At 40.2% G+C, this 18413-nt stretch overlaps 1 protein-coding gene across 2 annotated transcripts in view; it reads left to right on the plus strand.

Annotated features, from left to right (window-relative positions):
* Nucleotides 1–18413, plus strand: part of LOC309553549 (glutamine--fructose-6-phosphate aminotransferase [isomerizing] 1) — a 55934-nt gene that overhangs the window by 29436 nt on the left and 8085 nt on the right. The window contains exons 4-13 of one of the 2 annotated variants that reach the window (XM_082254808.1): nucleotides 2137–2262; nucleotides 4696–4754; nucleotides 7388–7522; nucleotides 8407–8468; nucleotides 8567–8646; nucleotides 9627–9680; nucleotides 12651–12756; nucleotides 15757–15920; nucleotides 16523–16618; nucleotides 18165–18262. In XM_082254808.1, coding sequence (XP_082110934.1) covers nucleotides 2137–2262; nucleotides 4696–4754; nucleotides 7388–7522; nucleotides 8407–8468; nucleotides 8567–8646; nucleotides 9627–9680; nucleotides 12651–12756; nucleotides 15757–15920; nucleotides 16523–16618; nucleotides 18165–18262 — 980 coding nt within the window. The remainder of the gene's footprint in view (nucleotides 1–2136; nucleotides 2263–4695; nucleotides 4755–7387; nucleotides 7523–8406; nucleotides 8469–8566; nucleotides 8647–9626; nucleotides 9681–12650; nucleotides 12757–15756; nucleotides 15921–16522; nucleotides 16619–18164; nucleotides 18263–18413) is intronic. The other variant, XM_082254809.1, reaches the window with a different exon arrangement.

Genomic DNA, 18413 nt, shown 5'->3' on the forward strand with positions numbered 1-18413 from the left:
CTTATGGTTCCTTCAGGGGTGCCTTGGCAAAAGACCTAAAAATTGCCCAAAAATTGTATATGAGCCAGCGTGTTAGCCTTTTAGTTACACTAAGTCACAGGTTTGCATCATCAGTTGGTAAGGAGGATGTCAGTCGTCTGCATAGCATCCTTGTTTGACCCTCCCCTACCCCTCTCCATCAGCGTTGGCGTCATATTAGCTGAGTGATGAAGAAAGACTGAGGGAGAACAGAAACATTGGAATACTAGTCGGTACCAGTTTGCAAAGTATATTTGCTTTGAAAGAATAAATCACCTCTAATGTTGAATGTCCTACTTGGACTTGTGGATGTTGCTGCATTATGTAAAACTATTAGAAAAGCTTTTACATTTTATAATGGGGGTGCCTCTAGACCAGGGGTGGGGAACCTATGGCCCGGGGGCCGTATGCGGCCCTCGAAGTAATTTGGTCCGGCCCCCCGGGCAGCTGAGTCTGTGTCTCTCAGCTGATCTGTCAGAACAAAGTCAATGCTTCCTGTATAGTTCCAGCTCCGTTCTGACAGTCTGAGTGAGTCACAGGCGGAGTGATATCAAATGCACTCCGCCTTTGACCAATACAGGAAACATCGCCTCTTCCTCCAGTGCGGCGCCGCTGCTAGCCAGCATTTCCCGCCAGCAGCACACACAGCAGTACCACAGCCAGAGCCAGCAGTACCCACAGCACAGTACAAGCCAGCAGTACCCACCTGCAGTACCAGCCAGCTATACCCACCAGCATTACCCGCCAGCCGTTCTTTTCAAAACTTACCACCACACTGCGCTCCAGACTGACCAAAGCAAACCTGGAAAACCAGTTGCGAGTAGCAACATCATCAATACCAGCTAACATCACACACCTCACCAAAGAGAAGCAGTTGCAGCCATCACATTAGGGGTGAGTTAATTAAATGTTTGACCAAATATAACCGGCACATTTTTAAGTTGATAATTTTGTACGGCCCCCGAATGATTTTATAAATACCCAAATGGCCCTTGGCAGAAAAAAGGTTCCCCACCCCTGCTCTAGACTGTCCCAACATTTTTAAAGGTTGCCTCAAGATTGTCCAAAGTTTTTAAAGGGTGCCTTGACTGAAAAATGTTGAGAAACACTGTTCTAGATCTCCCAAAAGTATGATTATTCAGCCAACAATCAAATCTCGGGGTATGGCCAGCTTTGGTCTGTCTTACGGTATATTTGTATGTTGAACTTCAGGAATGATGTCCTCATACTGGTAAAGGCATTCCTTTGCATTGTGAGAACCTATAACATATGTGCATTCCCCCTGGCTTTAACAGTAACCTGTACATTGCCCCCTCTTCCTGCCTTTCCATCTTACATTATAACTTGCACTCTGGGGAGATTACAATGGCAACAGATATTTGCACTCTGCTAAATTAAAACCATTTCTAGGTAACTTGCACAATGGCTGTCCAGAGAGTAAATTATGGAGCAATATTTCATTAGATTCTCTGCTGGGTTTTCATTCTTGGGAATCCAGGCTAGAATTTTTTTTTTTTTATTACAAAAATGAGGAACAGTTAAATGATTAAGTGACTGTAAAAAAATATTTACAAGGACTGCCATTTACAAATGTGTTTTTTTTTTTTTTAAGTTCCAATAAGCTTGAGAAGTCTAATGGACTGCTCAATTCACAAAGATAAAACACTAGGATAAGGTTTCTTTTTAATGAAAGGTGACAGCTATTTTCAGCTAAATCCAATAAGATTTGAATAGGATGACTGAATATAAAGATCTTTATCTTAGTGCAGCCTATTTGTATATGGAGTAGGCAAGTGGCCTACTAGACCCTGTCTAATTTTACCAACATGGCTTGCCAAAACCATCCATTGGATTTGCCTGCAGTCCGGGAGGACTCCATGCGACATAGTTGATCTAGGTATATCTAACAGTGATTGTACAGGATTGTTATGTGTGTGGTCAGCTGCAGTAATCTACAGCTCAGATAAGCTTTTAAACCATTGAACATAACTATTATTTTAAAACTGGATATGGTTATTATATGAAAAGTGTTAAATTCCGGTTTTGCTTATGCCTTTGCACTATGCCGCTTGTTTCTTTGGAATTTCGAAAACCTGTCAATGTTTGTTTCTTTTACAGAGCAGGAAAACATGGACCTGGATATTGAATTTGAGATTCACCTTGGCATTGCACACACCCGTTGGGCCACTCATGGAGAACCCAGCCCCACCAACAGCCATCCACAGCGCTCTGACAAAAACAACGGTAAGCTAACCATTCCAGTATATAAAGATTTTATATTTAAACAGGATGCCAGTGTAGACTTGTATTTGCTTAGGCATTTTTAGAATAGAGAATACAGTAGGTATCCCTAAGGTTTGTAAGGCTGGCATAAAGTGCCTAGTCCTAGGTTTCTCAAGAGAACACTTGTCTGCCAACAGTTTAGTTGCAGGAAAGAACCCTCCCACCCCATAAACACTGAATCTCTTCCTGCTGAGCTATTGTGTTCTGGAGGGGGCACAGGTAGCCATCCCTGCCTGGAGAATACACTGATTATTGCTAGCGACTATAGCCGATGCCAGTAATCACATGGAAAAATCCAACATGCTGGTTGTACCCAAGTTGACTGATCAATAAACTTGGGTACACTTGACCTTGCCTGCCCATAGATGGTTCTAATCTTGGCCCTCCCAGCTGAACTGGCTATCAATGGCCATCTTTAGACATTGCCAGTTAAAAAAAAAAAAAGAGCAAAGGAAGCAGGCGGAAGATAACAAAACCTCAAAAACATAAACCTCACCAGGTTGTAGGTTAAACCCTACCGGTCCACCCAGGGTTATTTTAAAAAGTTCTGAGAGCCTTGGGGACAGGAAGGATAAGCGATAATGTGACCCGTGTGTTTGGCTGTCAGTGGTCACATGATCCAGAGCTAGTGCTGCCATCTACTGATAGTCTAAACCAGGGATCGACCGATTATCAGCAATATTTGGGGCCGATATGCACTTTCCCCGATATATTGGTATTGGCCCCTGAGGTTACTGATATTGCCGATGTTTTGGGAAAGTGCTTGTACCGGAGTGATGCCTGCAGCTAGAGGCATCACCCCGGGACCGGCGTCCATAGCCGACGGTCGGCTGTCTTGTAATGACAACCGATGCGGAGAAGCCGCTCAGCTGTCATTACAAGGAGCAGGAAGAGACGTCTCTCCCATCCCCCCCCCTCCCGCCGCCTTCCGCGGCTTGCCCGGTTCTCCCGTCCCATTTGGAGACCCGGGCATCCTACCTGCACGGCCGTCGAAGAGAAGACTCGATCAAAGCCCCATTCGGCTCTGATGTGGTCTCCATCTAAAAAACCTGGGAGTGATGTCATGACATCACTTCTGGGTACTCGGCGGCAAATTCAAAAAATGCGAGCATTCAAAACAGCCAAACTTGGCGTTTTGAATGCTTTTAAGTGCAGAGGAGGGTTTTGGGGTCTTTTGGACCCCCAGATCCCTCCACCAGAGTACCTGTAAAAAATAAAAAATTTTTTTTTTTTGTAAATGTCCGAAAATATCGGCCGATATCCGATGACCAAAATATCGGCACTAAAAAAACGATATCGGTCGATCACTAGTCTAAACCTAGAACTGTCTTTGACAGCTCAGCCCCTGTGTGGGGAGCATGCAGGGAGTGCGCTCTTAGCACAGAATCATCGGCCGACAAGCGACGCATATGTGGCTTTTAAAGCCCACCCTTATGTTACGGCACAGGCGGCAATGGGTTAAACTATAACAAAATAGTATATGAAGCTGCCTGGTGCAGTTGAAGAGCTCTGCATGAAATTAAAGATTACATTTAAATTGAAGATAATTAGGAGAACTTCTTATCTCGGAAGCCCCAGAATGAACATCCAATGTTTTCCCATCACTTGCCCTCGCTGCTCTTGCTGTGCTTGTCATTGTGTGAGAAGTATCCATATTGATCCCGTTTTGGCCAATACATAATACAGGACTGGTGAGAGAAGATTGAGGGACAAGTTTACAGCAGTGAATTTTCACTAGGAGATCTGGGGTCAGATATTATTTCTCACGTATGTTTGGCTTTTCTCCACTTAAGCAATTATTTAAGCAAAGATATTATTTATTCTTTTTTTTTTTTTTTTTGGTGTCCGTGTTTTCTCTTTTAACGTTGCCAGTTATTTTGAACCTTTTTTTAAATTCAAATAAAATTTCGATAATTTTATACTTATTTTTTTTGTTCTGTATGATTTATATATCTTGTTTTTGTTTTTTAAGTTGTCATTATTTTCAAGTATCATATAGGATAATTGGATAGGGATTCCTAGCTTTCAGCAATAGCACCTCCTCCCTCCCTTTCCTGCCGTCAATTAGGAGCAGTGCCCCCCTGGAGGGATTGCAGATGTGTAGAAGGGTTCAGTGTCTCCAAACAGACTTCCATCTCTAAACACACACACAGATTTATTTTGGGGTCTGAAAAGGCATAAAACAGAGGAATCTGCACTTCTAGTGGGGAAATAAATACTGTGTGGATTACAGTAAGTAAAAAGAAATTTGTAAAGAACGAAGATGATTTTTTTCTTACTGTTTGTGTGTATGTAGCAGACATATGGCTCCCAGATTTTTCCCGTCTTTGAATCATTCATGATTGAGTGTTTTTGTAACACCAGGAACTAATGTCCCATTTCTCCCCCTCCTAGAGTTTATCGTGATCCACAATGGCATCATCACCAACTACAAAGACCTGAAGAAGTTTCTGGTGAGTTGCATATGAGAGCGTACACAAAGTCTGGAATTGATCTACCTCCATGGGGGCCAGCAGTATGCTTTATGTATTAAAATACACGTCTGCTTACACACAATGTACAACTTTATTGAATAACCTAATGCAGGGATCTGGGGTGACCCATAACAAACAAATAGAAATCAATTTACATTAGTCTGACTGCACCACATTATTGGCTAGATGAATTAAATGCCAATTGTCATGGCAGTAAAACTAAGGGCACATTGCTTAATCCATTAGTTGGTAATGGGGTTTCCCAAAAAATCTTTTAACAAAGAACCCTGGTGTGAACTAAAGACAAAACTTTCTTTAATTTTGGATAGAGTAGGGAAGGGTCCTAGTCGGTGTGTTTTTATAAAAAAAAAATCGATTTTATTTTTCTTTATATTATATAATGTATACAGTATCTCACAAAAGTAAGTACACCCTCACATTTTTGTAAATATTGTATTATATCTTTTAATGTGACAACACTGAAGAAATGACACTTTGCTACAATGTAAAGTAGTGAGTGTACAGCTTGTATAAGGGGCCTTTCACACATACGGTCCGTTCAGTTCATCAGTTCAGTCACGTCAAAATGTATCAGTTTTTTCATCGGTTTTTTTTTTTTTTTTTTTTTTACATCCACTACCAATGCAAAAACGGAGGATAAAAATAAATATATATATTTTATTTATTATATATATATATATATATTTTTTTTTTTATATATGTGACCCATTAGGGAGTTTTTCTTCCACATCCTGTCCCATAGCCAAAACAGGGAATGAGAGGAAATTCCGCCAAAGGGAGAGAAGATTTCCCCTCCTATTACTTTTTTGGGGACAACCAAAAGTTTTGGGAGTTTTTTTTATTTTTTTTTTGCATTCAAGGATAATGGTAAACTGGATAAATAGAGGGGGATTACTCTAACGAGGGAACAGGCAGCTATAAAAGCCTGACAGATGTTCTAATTTCTCTCCACTCTATCCAAAGCTAAAAAAAAAAGTTTGCTTTTAGTTATACTTTAGAGTGGATGTAAACCCGTTTCATAAAATCTGACCTGGGCACATATATCTGTAGTGTTTACTTATCTCTCTCCAAAGCATTAAGTCCTGTGTTTTTCAGCTGTTCTGTTCTGTTATCAACATGATAACTTCTGACAAGTTCTCTCACACAAGAGATGAAAGCAGCTGAAAATTTGTCAGGCTGGGTGCTATAAATAGATTAGCAGAGAGCCGGTCTATTCACAGCACAGCTCTGCAAGTATCTTTGTTCTTCTGCCCATTTGACTGGGGGGGGGGGTTGTCCCTTTCCTCCAATGAGCTGTCACACAGTGTATTCTGGGACTCAACTCCCACAGCTGAAACAGGGAGAACAACTTCTAACACAATGTGCTCTTTCTAAAGAATATAGCCAGCTGAAGACAGCAAACTTATGTAGGGAGATTTGTCTCATCTCTGTGTATCATCTGAGGCTCTTCACTTTACTGGGTATATTTAAAGGTTTACATTCACTTTAAGGTGTTTTAGTAGGCAAATCCTAAGTTTTGGATAGAGTGGGGAAGAGCTAGCTTCTTCATCAGGTTTGTATTGCTGTCTGTGTTCTCATTGGGGACATTTACCTCTCTAATTGTACTGCTGATTATTGCCACTAAGAAGGAAAGTGAAGGGAAATCCAAAATTTTAAAGTTGTCCTCCTTAAAGAGGTTGTAAACCCAAAAATGTTTCTTTTTTTTTTTTCCAACCTGAAAGAGAAACACATAATGAGCTAGTTTGCATCGCATACTAGCTCATTATAAAATACTTACCTTAGAACGAGCCCCCGCCGTGCCGCCCGCTTACCTCTATGATGGGCGACATGTTCAGTCGCCCGTCTTCCGGGATCGCGGCATCCGGCCATCTGATTGGCCTGAGCTGCGGTGACGTCACTCCCGCGCACGCGTGTGGGAGCCGACGGTCACGGCATGGGGCTCTGAAGGAATGGCACCAGCGGCCGTTCCTTCAGAGCGCATGCGCCAGTGATGTCACTGGCTACATGTAAGGTAAATATCTCCTAAACGGTACATGTTTAGGAGATATTTACAGTACCTATAGGTAAGCCTTATCATAGGCTTACCTATAGGTAAAAGTTGCAGAGGAGGGTTTACTTCCTCTTTAACACCAAGAGGTGAGGTGAACTCTTCCAATGGGCACCTGGGACAACTGTCGAAGGAATATTTCCTCTAATTTCCTGTTTGTCTCTTGGACAGGAAGTGAAGGGAAATTACCCCAATTTTACACGGACAGCAAAAAAAAAAAACCCTCGCAGGGATTTTACCTCTTCCCTCTCTCTAAATATATAATCTATCTATAGCAAAAGAAGTTTTGGCTAGAGATACTTTAATGCCCATACTTTTATGATTATATATTGGGGCTTTCCAGGAAATCAGCAGTTCCAGATAACATGAAAAAAACAATCTTTGCTTTTTAATTTGTGTTTGTTATTTAGATCATTGCAGATTTATGCCTTTTGATTAAATTTGGCGCCACTTTTGTATGCCCACTGCATAAGGAACCATGTATAATATGACTGGTATTAAATATGCACACTCTTATGTAAACTGATGTTTCTGATGTCTACAGGAAAGCAAAGGCTATGAGTTTGAGTCTGAGACTGACACAGAAACCATTGCCAAGCTGGTGAAATATATGTATGACAACCGGGAGAGTGATGACATCAGCTTTGCCACCCTTGTTGAACGGGTCATTCAGCAGCTGGTAAGGAGATAAGCTATGTGCATCATTTTATCATTTCCGTTTTAGCCTCTAATTACCTATGAATTAAAGTCTTTAGATCAGTAGCCATATCTCTGTGGATCCTAGTTTCAGACTGTACTTAGGACCTAACTTTCTGCCCAAGTTAAATGGATCCACTGATGCTAAACCCATTTGCTGTCATTTACCTGTCAGATTCTGGAATTTCAATGAACAGAACGTCTCTGACATTTGACAGTTAAATGAGGGGGGTTTGGGATTAGTTCTTGGGAGGTGGTGGTTTTTAATCCTAATTTGAAGACCTATGGCCTGTAGCTATAATCTTAGGGAGATCCACAGGGTCGCATGGATTCAGTTGAAGACTAAATAGGCATTCGCAGGCACCAGAAGGTGTTTTTAGCACACTTGATACTTTTTAGGCCAGCTCAGGATCACTTTTTAAAGGAGTACTCCAGCCAACAGGTTTAGTTAGGTGAGTTGTGCTTGGTATGTACTGTATATAACTTACTGCAGACAGTTTCTCATGTATAGCCCTGATCCAATTCATGTCCCTTCCTCCGTGCAGCTTTCTGACTAATGTGGATATTTATGATCATGCAGGTTGGAAATGCTGATAAAGAACATGGTTTAAGTAGCGCTTGATATGCAACTTTTCATCTGGGGAATAGCGATCAATCTGGGTCATGCTCATATAACATTGTCCACTCCTTCTGCTACACAGCAATCTTTCTTCTTCTTCTCCCCCCCCCCCCCTATAAATCTTGGACTATATATACATGTGTATGCTCCTTCTTTTTTTTTTTTTTTTTTTACAGCTCAAAATTATGAGGATTACAAATCTATATCCTAAAGATTAAATATTGCCTTTCTCTTGCTTTGTTATACAGGAAGGTGCATTTGCTCTGGTTTTTAAAAGTATTCATTTCCCTGGCCAGGCAGTTGGAACCAGGTAATTTTATCCAATTCTTCCTATATATTATCTTTGTGAAAGTCAGTGACTATACCTTTGCTGTTTGTCACCACTAACTTGTGTCTGTTGTATTTCAGGAGAGGCAGCCCACTTCTAATGGGTGTACGGAGTGAGCACAAGCTGTCCACAGATCACATCCCCATATTGTACCGCTCAGGTAAACACAAGTCAGACCAGGAGCATCAGATGCACTTCAGGCAAAGCCACACAGGAACCTTTTTGCCTGAAGTCATCTGGAGCCCAAACTAGTTTGTATTATGGAAGATGAAATGTATATCTGTTGAACTCTGCTATGACCATTGTATTATAGTGCTAGTCTGTGCTTAGCTGTGGCTATATTTTATTTGCAAAAAAATGAAAATAAGCAACAGATTACCAAATAAAAACAAGACATTTTTTTTTTCTGCCTGTAAAAGTCTTCAGAAAGTTGCTAAAACCGATACCTGTAAGAATGCAGCTGGTTTATTATTTTGCTCCACTGACATCCCTGACACCTTGATGACGTGCTAGATTGCATTCTTGACTTGTCAACAATTCTAAGAGTGTATTTTGATTTTACGATGTGGTGGAGCACAGTTGCTACTCTAGACTAAAAGCTGGGATGGTGTCTTGCTTTCCCCTTCAGCTCAAGCCACCCTCTGTGTTCCTGAATAAATCACATGCTTTAATGCCAGAATTTTCCAGCATGCTGGAAAATTCCTGCCACCAACACTGTGTGTTTCCCAAATGCTTACTATGCTTGTTTGGTTCCAATATGTTATACATACCTATTGGAAGCAAACCTAATCTGTTGCGTGTGCTAAAAAGCTAGGTCATTCTCCCCGGTTGATGTTGCATATATACACAACAGAAGATGATAGCTATGCATAAAATATTTTACAATCTGTTTACTGTAAACCATTTGATTTTCTGTAAGCTGAATTTCTCTTACAATTGCGTTTCCATGTGATTGTAATGCAGTGTTCTATTGTCCTGTCTGCTTTTTTTTTTTATGTGATAAACTGGCAGTACATATCAGGTGATCCTGACAGATGTACTTGACTATATGCATTTCAGAAGTCTGCAATGCATAGATTGCCTGTGTGATTGATGTGTTTTTCTGATTTGTGCTGTCGCACTTTCTCATTGTCCTTTCAGTGTCACAAAGCAACGATTATCCTCTAGAAGGAATATGCATAATAGAGAAAGAAGGTGCCTCAACCAGCATTGTACTTTAATCCTCCTTCTTCTAAAAAGAAACTGTATTCATATTTATCCATTTATGCATCTGGTACTGTTTTCCATGCAGATTAATGCAAGTGCCATACAACCCACATAGTAGGAAATCATTACACTCCCTCTAGTTTGGGTTCTACTATTTATTAGCGCCTAATACAGACTCTGACTTTCACCCACTAGATGGCAGCATTGCTCCATAAGTGTCCCCTGCATATGTATACATATTGTACCATTACAAGCTTTTACTCAGTCTACACCTCATCCCTGTGGTTTAATAACCAGGGACAAGCTGTCATTTTTTTTTTTTTTTTCATTTACAACTACGCAGCCAAAGTGGTATTTGCATTTCAGTGAACTGATAACTTGGTTAAAATTTTTAAAAGCGATCCTAAACCTTGAACTTCTTTTAACTGACAAACCATTCCCCTTAAATGGCTAATTGGTTCCTGTTTTGGTTAGTTAAGTGACACAGTGGAGCCAATAGTTAAAAACTGATAAAAGAAAAAGCAGCCAATCTAATTTTAGCTATTGCGCTAATACAGAATAGGTAATGAAATCTGTACCTTTTTTATTGGATGCTTTTCTTAAGGCCTAATATTGTAAGGTAACAATAGTGTGACCCACTTAGGGAGGAAATGGTATATAATACACACTCTACTTATTACACTAAATACATTCTGCCACCTACTGTGCATGCTCCTGGCTTGTAGAGGTGGAAACAGTACCAGAATAGATAACAGTTCTCTACCCTTTTCTGTCCATTCTGGGCCATATGCAATGAAATTTCTTCTTTTAATACTTTCATTTTAGGGCATTTTTCTCTTGCTAAATTACTTGGATATGTAAGCTACAAACTTTATATTTACTGGCCTTGCTTATGATGTGGTATGGGATGGGCAAGCAGAGTTTTAACTTTTGGCATCTAGTTGTGTTTTCTAAATTATGTTGATCCAGAAGTGATATAAAGTCTGTTACATTTTATAAAATATGAACTTAAAATCCTTGAAACAACAATATCCTAAATTATCTGCACCTGGAACTCTGTAGAAATAGGCGCAGCATAATTGTGATTGCAGATCACTATCTAACGTTCCTTAACCACTTAAGCCCCGGAGGATTTGGCTGCTCAAAGACCGGGGCCTATTTTGCGATTTGGCACTGCATGACTTTAACGGACAATTGCGCGGTCGTGCGACGCTGTACCCAAATGAAATTGACCTTTTTTTCCCCCACAAACAGGGCTTTCTTTTGGTGGTATTTGATCACCTGTGCGATTTATATTTTTTGCGCTATAAACAAAAAAAGAGCGTCAATTTTGAAAGCATATTTTTCAGAATTTTTTATATGAAATTCCCCCCAAAAAAAATGTAAAAATCAAAATTTTTTTAACATTTTAGGCCAATTTTGTTTTCTGCTACATGTTTTTGGTAAAAAAAATCGCAATAAGCGTATTTTGATCGGTTTGCCCAAAAGTTATTGCATTTACTAACTAAGGGAAAGATTTATGTCATTTTTATTGTTTGTTTGTTTGTTTTTTTTAACTAGTAATAGCGGCGATCTGAGGTTTTTTTTTTTTTTTTTTTTTTTTTTTTTTTTGAGGGATGGCAACATTGCGGCGGACAGATCGGACCCCTGACTAACATTTTTGAGACTTTTGGGGGTACCAGTGTCATTACTACAGTAATCAGTGCTATACATATGCACTGTTACTTTTAAAAATGACACTGGCAGGGAAGGGGTTAACTTTATTAGAGATCCAGGGGTTAAGTGTGTCCCTAGGGGCGTGCTTCTAACTGTCAAGGGGCGTGGCTTTTGATGTAACCACAGAGACACACGATCCTACATAGCAGGATCGTGTAGTCTCTGCTGTTACATCAGGGAGAATGACAGGCGGCTTTGTTTACATTAGCCGTCTTCCTTTCTCCCTCTCCAGCGGGAGATCGCGAGTGACCGGCGGACATCGGAGCTGCCGGTCACTCGTGCGGGGATGTAAGTGACCGAGCGGGGGCGGGAGCGCGCCTTCGGCGGCGCACGCTCGCCCCCTACAGGCTCCTGGGCGAGCGACGTAGTACTACTACAAGAGAGAGAGAGAGAGAAAAATCGGAGGATATTTTGTTCAATTTTCGTCAAGTGTGTACAAGTCTTTAGTCTGAATAGTTAGCTTTTATTTCTACACACTGATTGCAGGGCTCTTTTTAAATCCACATCTAACATGTCCAATTGTAGTGCAGTGAGATTAAATTATTTTCATTTTGAATTCACTGCAAATATTTTAGTTAAAAAGTCTTTTTTGGAGCTTTGGGGGAGTTAATCGCCCAAGGATGGCCTCCCAAGTTCCGCACCATAGTTGAAAATCTAATGGCTTAAATCATTTTAAAAGCATAGTCCTGAGGACCATGCCTGATTAGTACTTTCTCATTAGACCTCTTCTACAGGCAAATCATGCTAATCTTAGGCCTCATTGTAAAAGTGTATTAAAAAAAAAAACATGTTTTTGCACATAGTATCTAGAAGGTGCCTCTCATACATATTCCTGGTGCAGTATGGTCAAATAAAAAGGAGGATCTGATTGATTCATGTGGACAAGAAATTCCACATTAAATTGTGAGACCCATTTATTTCTCCTTCAGAATTTTTCAAAACATTTGTCCTTGACCAGCAGCTCATTTGTTCAATTTGTTGTTTCTTCTATGCCCCCACTTGCCCTGGTCTCTTTCCCTGGGGACAACAAGATGCCAAAGTTGGACCTTTGTGACTTAAGGGTACCACAACATAACTGTATGATTGCTTGAATCTTCTCAGGGCCAAACTGTGCTTTATTCTTCCTCAGGCTGCATTTCCTTTGGCTGAGCTGAGATTTATCGTTCTACGGACTCCTTTTCTCCCACTCTGCCCTGGTACTCCTCCACACAATAATAACCCTCGTCTTGTTCATTTCTGCAGGTCTAGAGAAGAAAGGCAGCTGCACCCTGCCCAGAAGGGACAGCACCACTTGTCTGTTCCCTGTAGAAGAGAAGGCTGTGGAATATTACTTTGCATCAGATGCCAGGTGAGGACAGCATCTGCCTTAAGTTTCTATAGATAAACATTATGGAACTGGCTTGCTCCCAGTTTACGTTTAACTGCTGTCTAATGTACTGTCGTGTGTAAATGTTAGCTTGCAGATAGAGATACAGTGCTCAGCATAAATAAGTACACCCCTTTTGAAAAGTACAATTTTAGTCAATATCTCAATGGACACAAGAAGAATTTCCAAAATGTTGACAAAACTGAGAATTATAGAACATTTGTTAAGCTCATTACATGAAAGTAAGGTTAATATTATAACTTGGATTTCAAAATCTTCAGTTTTTACTCAAATTAGTTAATGCAAAAATAAATACACCCCACAACAAAAACGATTACATCTAGTATTTTGTATGACCTCCCATGATTTGGAAGGACAGCACCAAGTCTCCTAGGCATGGAATGAACAAGTTGGCGACATATTGCAACAGCTATTTTTTCCCATTCTTCAAGAACAACCTCTTTTAGAGCCTGAATGCTTAATGGAGAGTGATGCTCAACTTGTCTTTTCAGAATTCCCCATAGGTGTTTGATTGGGTTCAGATCAGGAGACATACTTGACCACTGAAAGAAAACAAGAAATAAAACTGCACTAGCATCATATAAAACAGCACTAGCATCATATAAACACATAAATAACAGTCCAAATAAAGTAATATAATCTATTTAAAGTGCTGTTATGCTCCAATTTTCTTAAAAATGCTGAAGTACTCCACATTAATTAATTTCGTGATGTGACATGCACCCCCTTTTGTGTTCCTCCTTACCAAAAACAATGGACCCCCAGCTTTTCAGTCTGGGAGTCAAACAGGCTTGATTTAAATAGGACTGATGGGTCACAATGAACAGATCAAGAACTCCCCAGTATCCTCTAAGATGTTCCAGTAATCCCCAAATGCGAAACAAAGAGAAGGAGCCAATAGTGAAGTACCAATAGTGAAGTACCATAGGATTGCAGTTTATTGGCGCAATAAAAACATACTTGCAAAATGGTAGCTGTAAAACAGCAATAGCTTCTGCGAACGCTGTAACCACCATGCGTTCCACGGCAACCGGAAGTGACATCATTAAAACTTGATACCGGAAATTACGTAAATGCGTTTCGATACCAGCAATTACGTCAGGGCGTCATCAAGGACCTAATTTCCGGTCAGTGCAAGCCTCTATTTATATCCCCAGAAGAGCCGCCTCTTCCTCGGTAACCAATCAAAAAGACATGGTGGCCATATTGGAAGCAAGCACAAAAAGCCATTAATAGATATATATCAATATATCCACTTGCTGAAAATAGTCTTAACGATGTCACTTTCAGTTGAATTTACGTATAAATAAAAAACCTTCTAAACAAAATACAATATAAATCGCTAAAGACAATTGATGTCAACTGAAAATAACCAGCCGTATATCAAATCATACAGAAATATATATGAATAAAAGTTTATTATGAAAAATACTATTAAAAGATGGAAAAATAGAATTGTACAAATAAAAATGAAAAAAAAATAAAGATGAAAATAAATAAATTAAAAATAAAATGAAAATTTTAAAATCAAAATAAATGGTCAAAATTAAATTAAAATAAAAATGGTCTGCTGTGCTTCTGTTGTGGTGTTAATCTTGCTTGCTGCATTTTTGGACAGTTAAAAAAGCACCCAAACGCACCTCCCCATTGAAATGCATTGATAACGCATCATTAACGCACCCATGTTATGTTTTTGATGCGCTTTTCGAGTCACCTTTTTCTCTTATGCAGATCTTCAGCCGATGTGTTCTGGCCTGTCTCTAGTATGTACTATAGGCTTTAAATGTATATATTCGAACGAATATATGCCTCGCGCCTAGGAGTGCCTAATAAATAATATGTAGTGGGACTATATGAATTGATTAAAATATAAGTAGTGGGACTATAAAAATATTATATATATATATATATATAATTGATTCTAACAGGTGAGCAGCTGCTATAAAGTGCAAAGTGATTGTGTAAAAAATCTCACACTAAATGAGATGATATAGCGCTTGCTGATGTATGCAGGAGATGATGGGAATATATTTAAAATATATAAATAACCTGTAATCTCTAAAAACTTTTTCTAAAAGACTCTGCCCTTAAAACATACACACCATATAAATAAATAATAAAATTAATGTGCCACAATCAAGTCCGATAAATCACAAATAGGGCTAAAGTGCTAAAAGTCCAATAAATCACAGTGAAGATAAAGTGCTGAGTGAAATACAAAATTAGTTCGTAAGTGACTCAGTGATGAGTATTTCAAAATGGTGCAAAAAATGAAATAAAGTGCAGGTGCTTGGTGCTGGATCCTCCAATGGATCGGGAAATCCAATTATGCAGATGGTGAGGGGTAAGATGTAAACTCACCAGATATGGTGGGTCTCGACTACCTTATGGCAAAGAGACCAAAAACGCTTTGCTGACCCTCCAGGTCAGAATGATGGTGACTGCTGGGCTCCTATCCCTCTCGGCCAAAATCCTCCAGATAAGGAAAAGGGGTTCCTCACGGTCCTCCAAAATGGTTTTAGGGAACAAAAAGGACAGGCTCCGGATCGTGCAGTACCATTAAAAAGGTTTATTAAGTAATAAATGCAGACAAACTATCATAAAACGCTGTACAGACCCCGCTAGTGAATGTCTGTAGCGTGGAGAGCGGCTTGCGTTCCAGGCTGACGGCGTGCGTTCCACCTGACGCGCGTTTCGTCAGAGCGTAGTGACGTCTTCAGAGGACATGCAGTACTGTTCTGGCTATTGTTGTTTCTCACATACTGGGCAGTGCAGTATTATGTAGAAATACAACTAACAAACCATTTTTGAGTGGATAATGTACAGAATGGTTTAGTATGTAAGCTAGAAATTAAAGTGTTTCCAAAGTGTAAATCCTAACCGTAATAATAAAAAAATTTGGCACAACAAATCTTGTTTTGAAGCTGCTTCAAAATTTCTTGTATCCTTTTTATTTTATAGTGCTGTTATCGAACACACTAACCGAGTCATTTACCTGGAAGATGATGACGTGGCTGCTGTTGTGGATGGTCGTCTCTCCATCCATCGCATTAAGAGAAGTGCTGGAGACCACCCAGCCCGTGCCATTCAGACCTTACAGATGGAGCTGCAACAGATCATGAAGGGTGAGTGTTGACTAGGGCAGGAGTTTTGAAATTACACAGCCAGGTAACCTGCAAAATTAGGTAAGAAATGACAGCTTCTCTAATGACGGGTGCACTTTAAAGTGAACCTGTCATTAAATTAACTCCTTTCATGATTCACAAGAGAACTTGTCAGCATTACCCAAACTACTTAACCCTAAGATCCAAGCACACTATAGAGCTTCGTAAATGTGGTAAAGCTTAACTTTGTAAGGAATGCCCACTCAGCTGCTTGCACATGATTGGATGATGTAATTCAGCAGAAGTCCACCACATTTTCTCTAAGCTCTGGGGAAAATGAGACTGTGCACTGTGCAAGTGCAATTGCACTATTTGTTTTTAGTAGATCAATCCCAATGTCATGTGTGAATTAAACTGAAATAAATCTGGAAGACCATCATTACAACCTACACCAACATGATACTAGCAGGTATAGGGACCAACACTAGACCGGTATGCAATGAAGGCTGAATACACGTTGAAATGCTTGTTTGGAAGATATCACAGTATTGGTGGTACTGCTCATTATTCAATGAGATAAACATTTTACACTTTCTCTTTTTGCTTTTTTTTTTGACTTGTAGGCAACTTCAGCTCCTTCATGCAGAAAGAAATCTTTGAGCAGCCAGAGTCCGTAGTCAACACAATGAGAGGGCGGATCAATTTTGATGACCGAACAGGTAAGAACATTGGATCCTTGCTGCTTTTGGGAAAGCTGTGTGTTATACCTACCCCAAGTGCCTGTTCACCAACGATGCAGAACCGATTAGGGCCCTTTCACACATGTGGACCGTTCAGATCGCCTGTCATCTTTATGGGGCAGCGGATGTCAGCGGAGACATGTCCGCTGACATCCGAGCTGATCCTGTCCATCAAATCCGGATGGATGGAAACCCTATTTTCCATCCGTCTGGCGGATCGGATCAGGTGAGAACGGACAGACAGTCCGTTCTCATCCAATTCCCCCAAAGAGAACAGTAGGGATCTGACACCTCCGTCTCCGTGGACAGATCGGAGATGGATCGGTCATCCCCCCTGCTCAGCGGGGATCGGCGGATTGATTCCCTGCTGAGCAGAACAGCTTCATCGATGGAACGGAGCCGTGTGAAAGGGGCCTTAGTCATATTGACACAGTTGGTAGCTGTTTCTGAGTTTAGGATTGAGGGATACACCCCATGATTTTTATTTCTGACAAATTTACGCAGTTGAATTTCTCCCTAAGTGCATGCTGCTTTTATTCTTGAATATATTTTATATTTTGTTTTTGAGTTGGCAATTATTAAAGAGCAGTATTTCTTCAAGTGCAAAAGTAACTTTATAGACCAGTTCTGGAGGCATGACAACATGAAAAATGCGGTGGACTGTGCATGTCTAATGCAGGCCATAGATGATGTGATTTTATTTATTTTTCTTTTCTCTGCAACCATGAGTTGCAGGAAGGACAATTGCTTGATTTCCCCCCCCCCCCCCCCCATCAAAACGGTCAGTGTTGATGGGGGAATTCCTCCCATGGAGCTAAAGTGTTCTTTAGAACACCGTAAATATTTGCTAGCAGCTATAATCCCATTTAAAAATCCAACATACTGGTTGTACTCCATTTTGATCGATGGAACAATCAGCCTGCCCATAGATGGTTAAAATCTCGGTCGGTCCTTGCTGAACCAGCCAAGATTCGAACCATCTATAGTTGGCTTTAGCCAACATGAAGAATGATTAGCTGTGATTTTACTGGCACGGGTGTCCCTGAAATTATTTAAAGTTTTCTTAAAGGAAAATAGTCATATAAATAGACTTTGTTCACAAAGCCATTAAAAAGGGGTAATTGGTGAGCATTCCTGGCAGCTGCTGATCTCTCCATTGTGCTCCGAGCTGATCAGTTATATTACCCTGTACCCGCAAACACTTAAGTATCAGTGTCATGCTGCAGCTTCTTTGTTTGATGCTATTGTCTTATTTATATGATTGTCCCAGATGGACCCATTCTACCTAGAAGAGTGTCAGATAATATGCTGGGCTGTCTTTTACATCACTGCCTCTGTGTAATTCAACCTCTAGTGCAGGTATACATGGGACCTGATTTAAGAATGCCTGGCCTGTCTCTGTACAGTACAGCTCCAATCCCCCCACTGAATGCTATGGGACAAAGTTGAGCACATTACCAGGTTTTCTGTTTATAAGCAGTGAAGTATTGCCCTGTCTTATTTCATTTTTATACTTCTTTAACAGTAATTTTGGGCGGTCTGAAAGATCACCTCAAAGAAATTCAAAGATGTCGAAGACTAATCCTCATTGCCTGCGGAACCAGTTACCATGCTGGAGTTGCTGTAAGTGTTTACTAACCTTACTATTTTAAACACCCTGTACTTTTATGTATGCCGTTTACGCGTAAAGAGGGATTAATAACTGGTCATCACTCTTGATCAACAGGGACTGGGCATTCTGCATTTCCTATGTTTGTGGGTTTCCTCCCAAAAT

The sequence above is a fragment of the Pelophylax lessonae genome, assembly GCF_965119305.1.
Source record: "Pelophylax lessonae genome assembly, chromosome: 4".
NCBI lineage: Eukaryota > Metazoa > Chordata > Amphibia > Anura > Ranidae > Pelophylax > Pelophylax lessonae.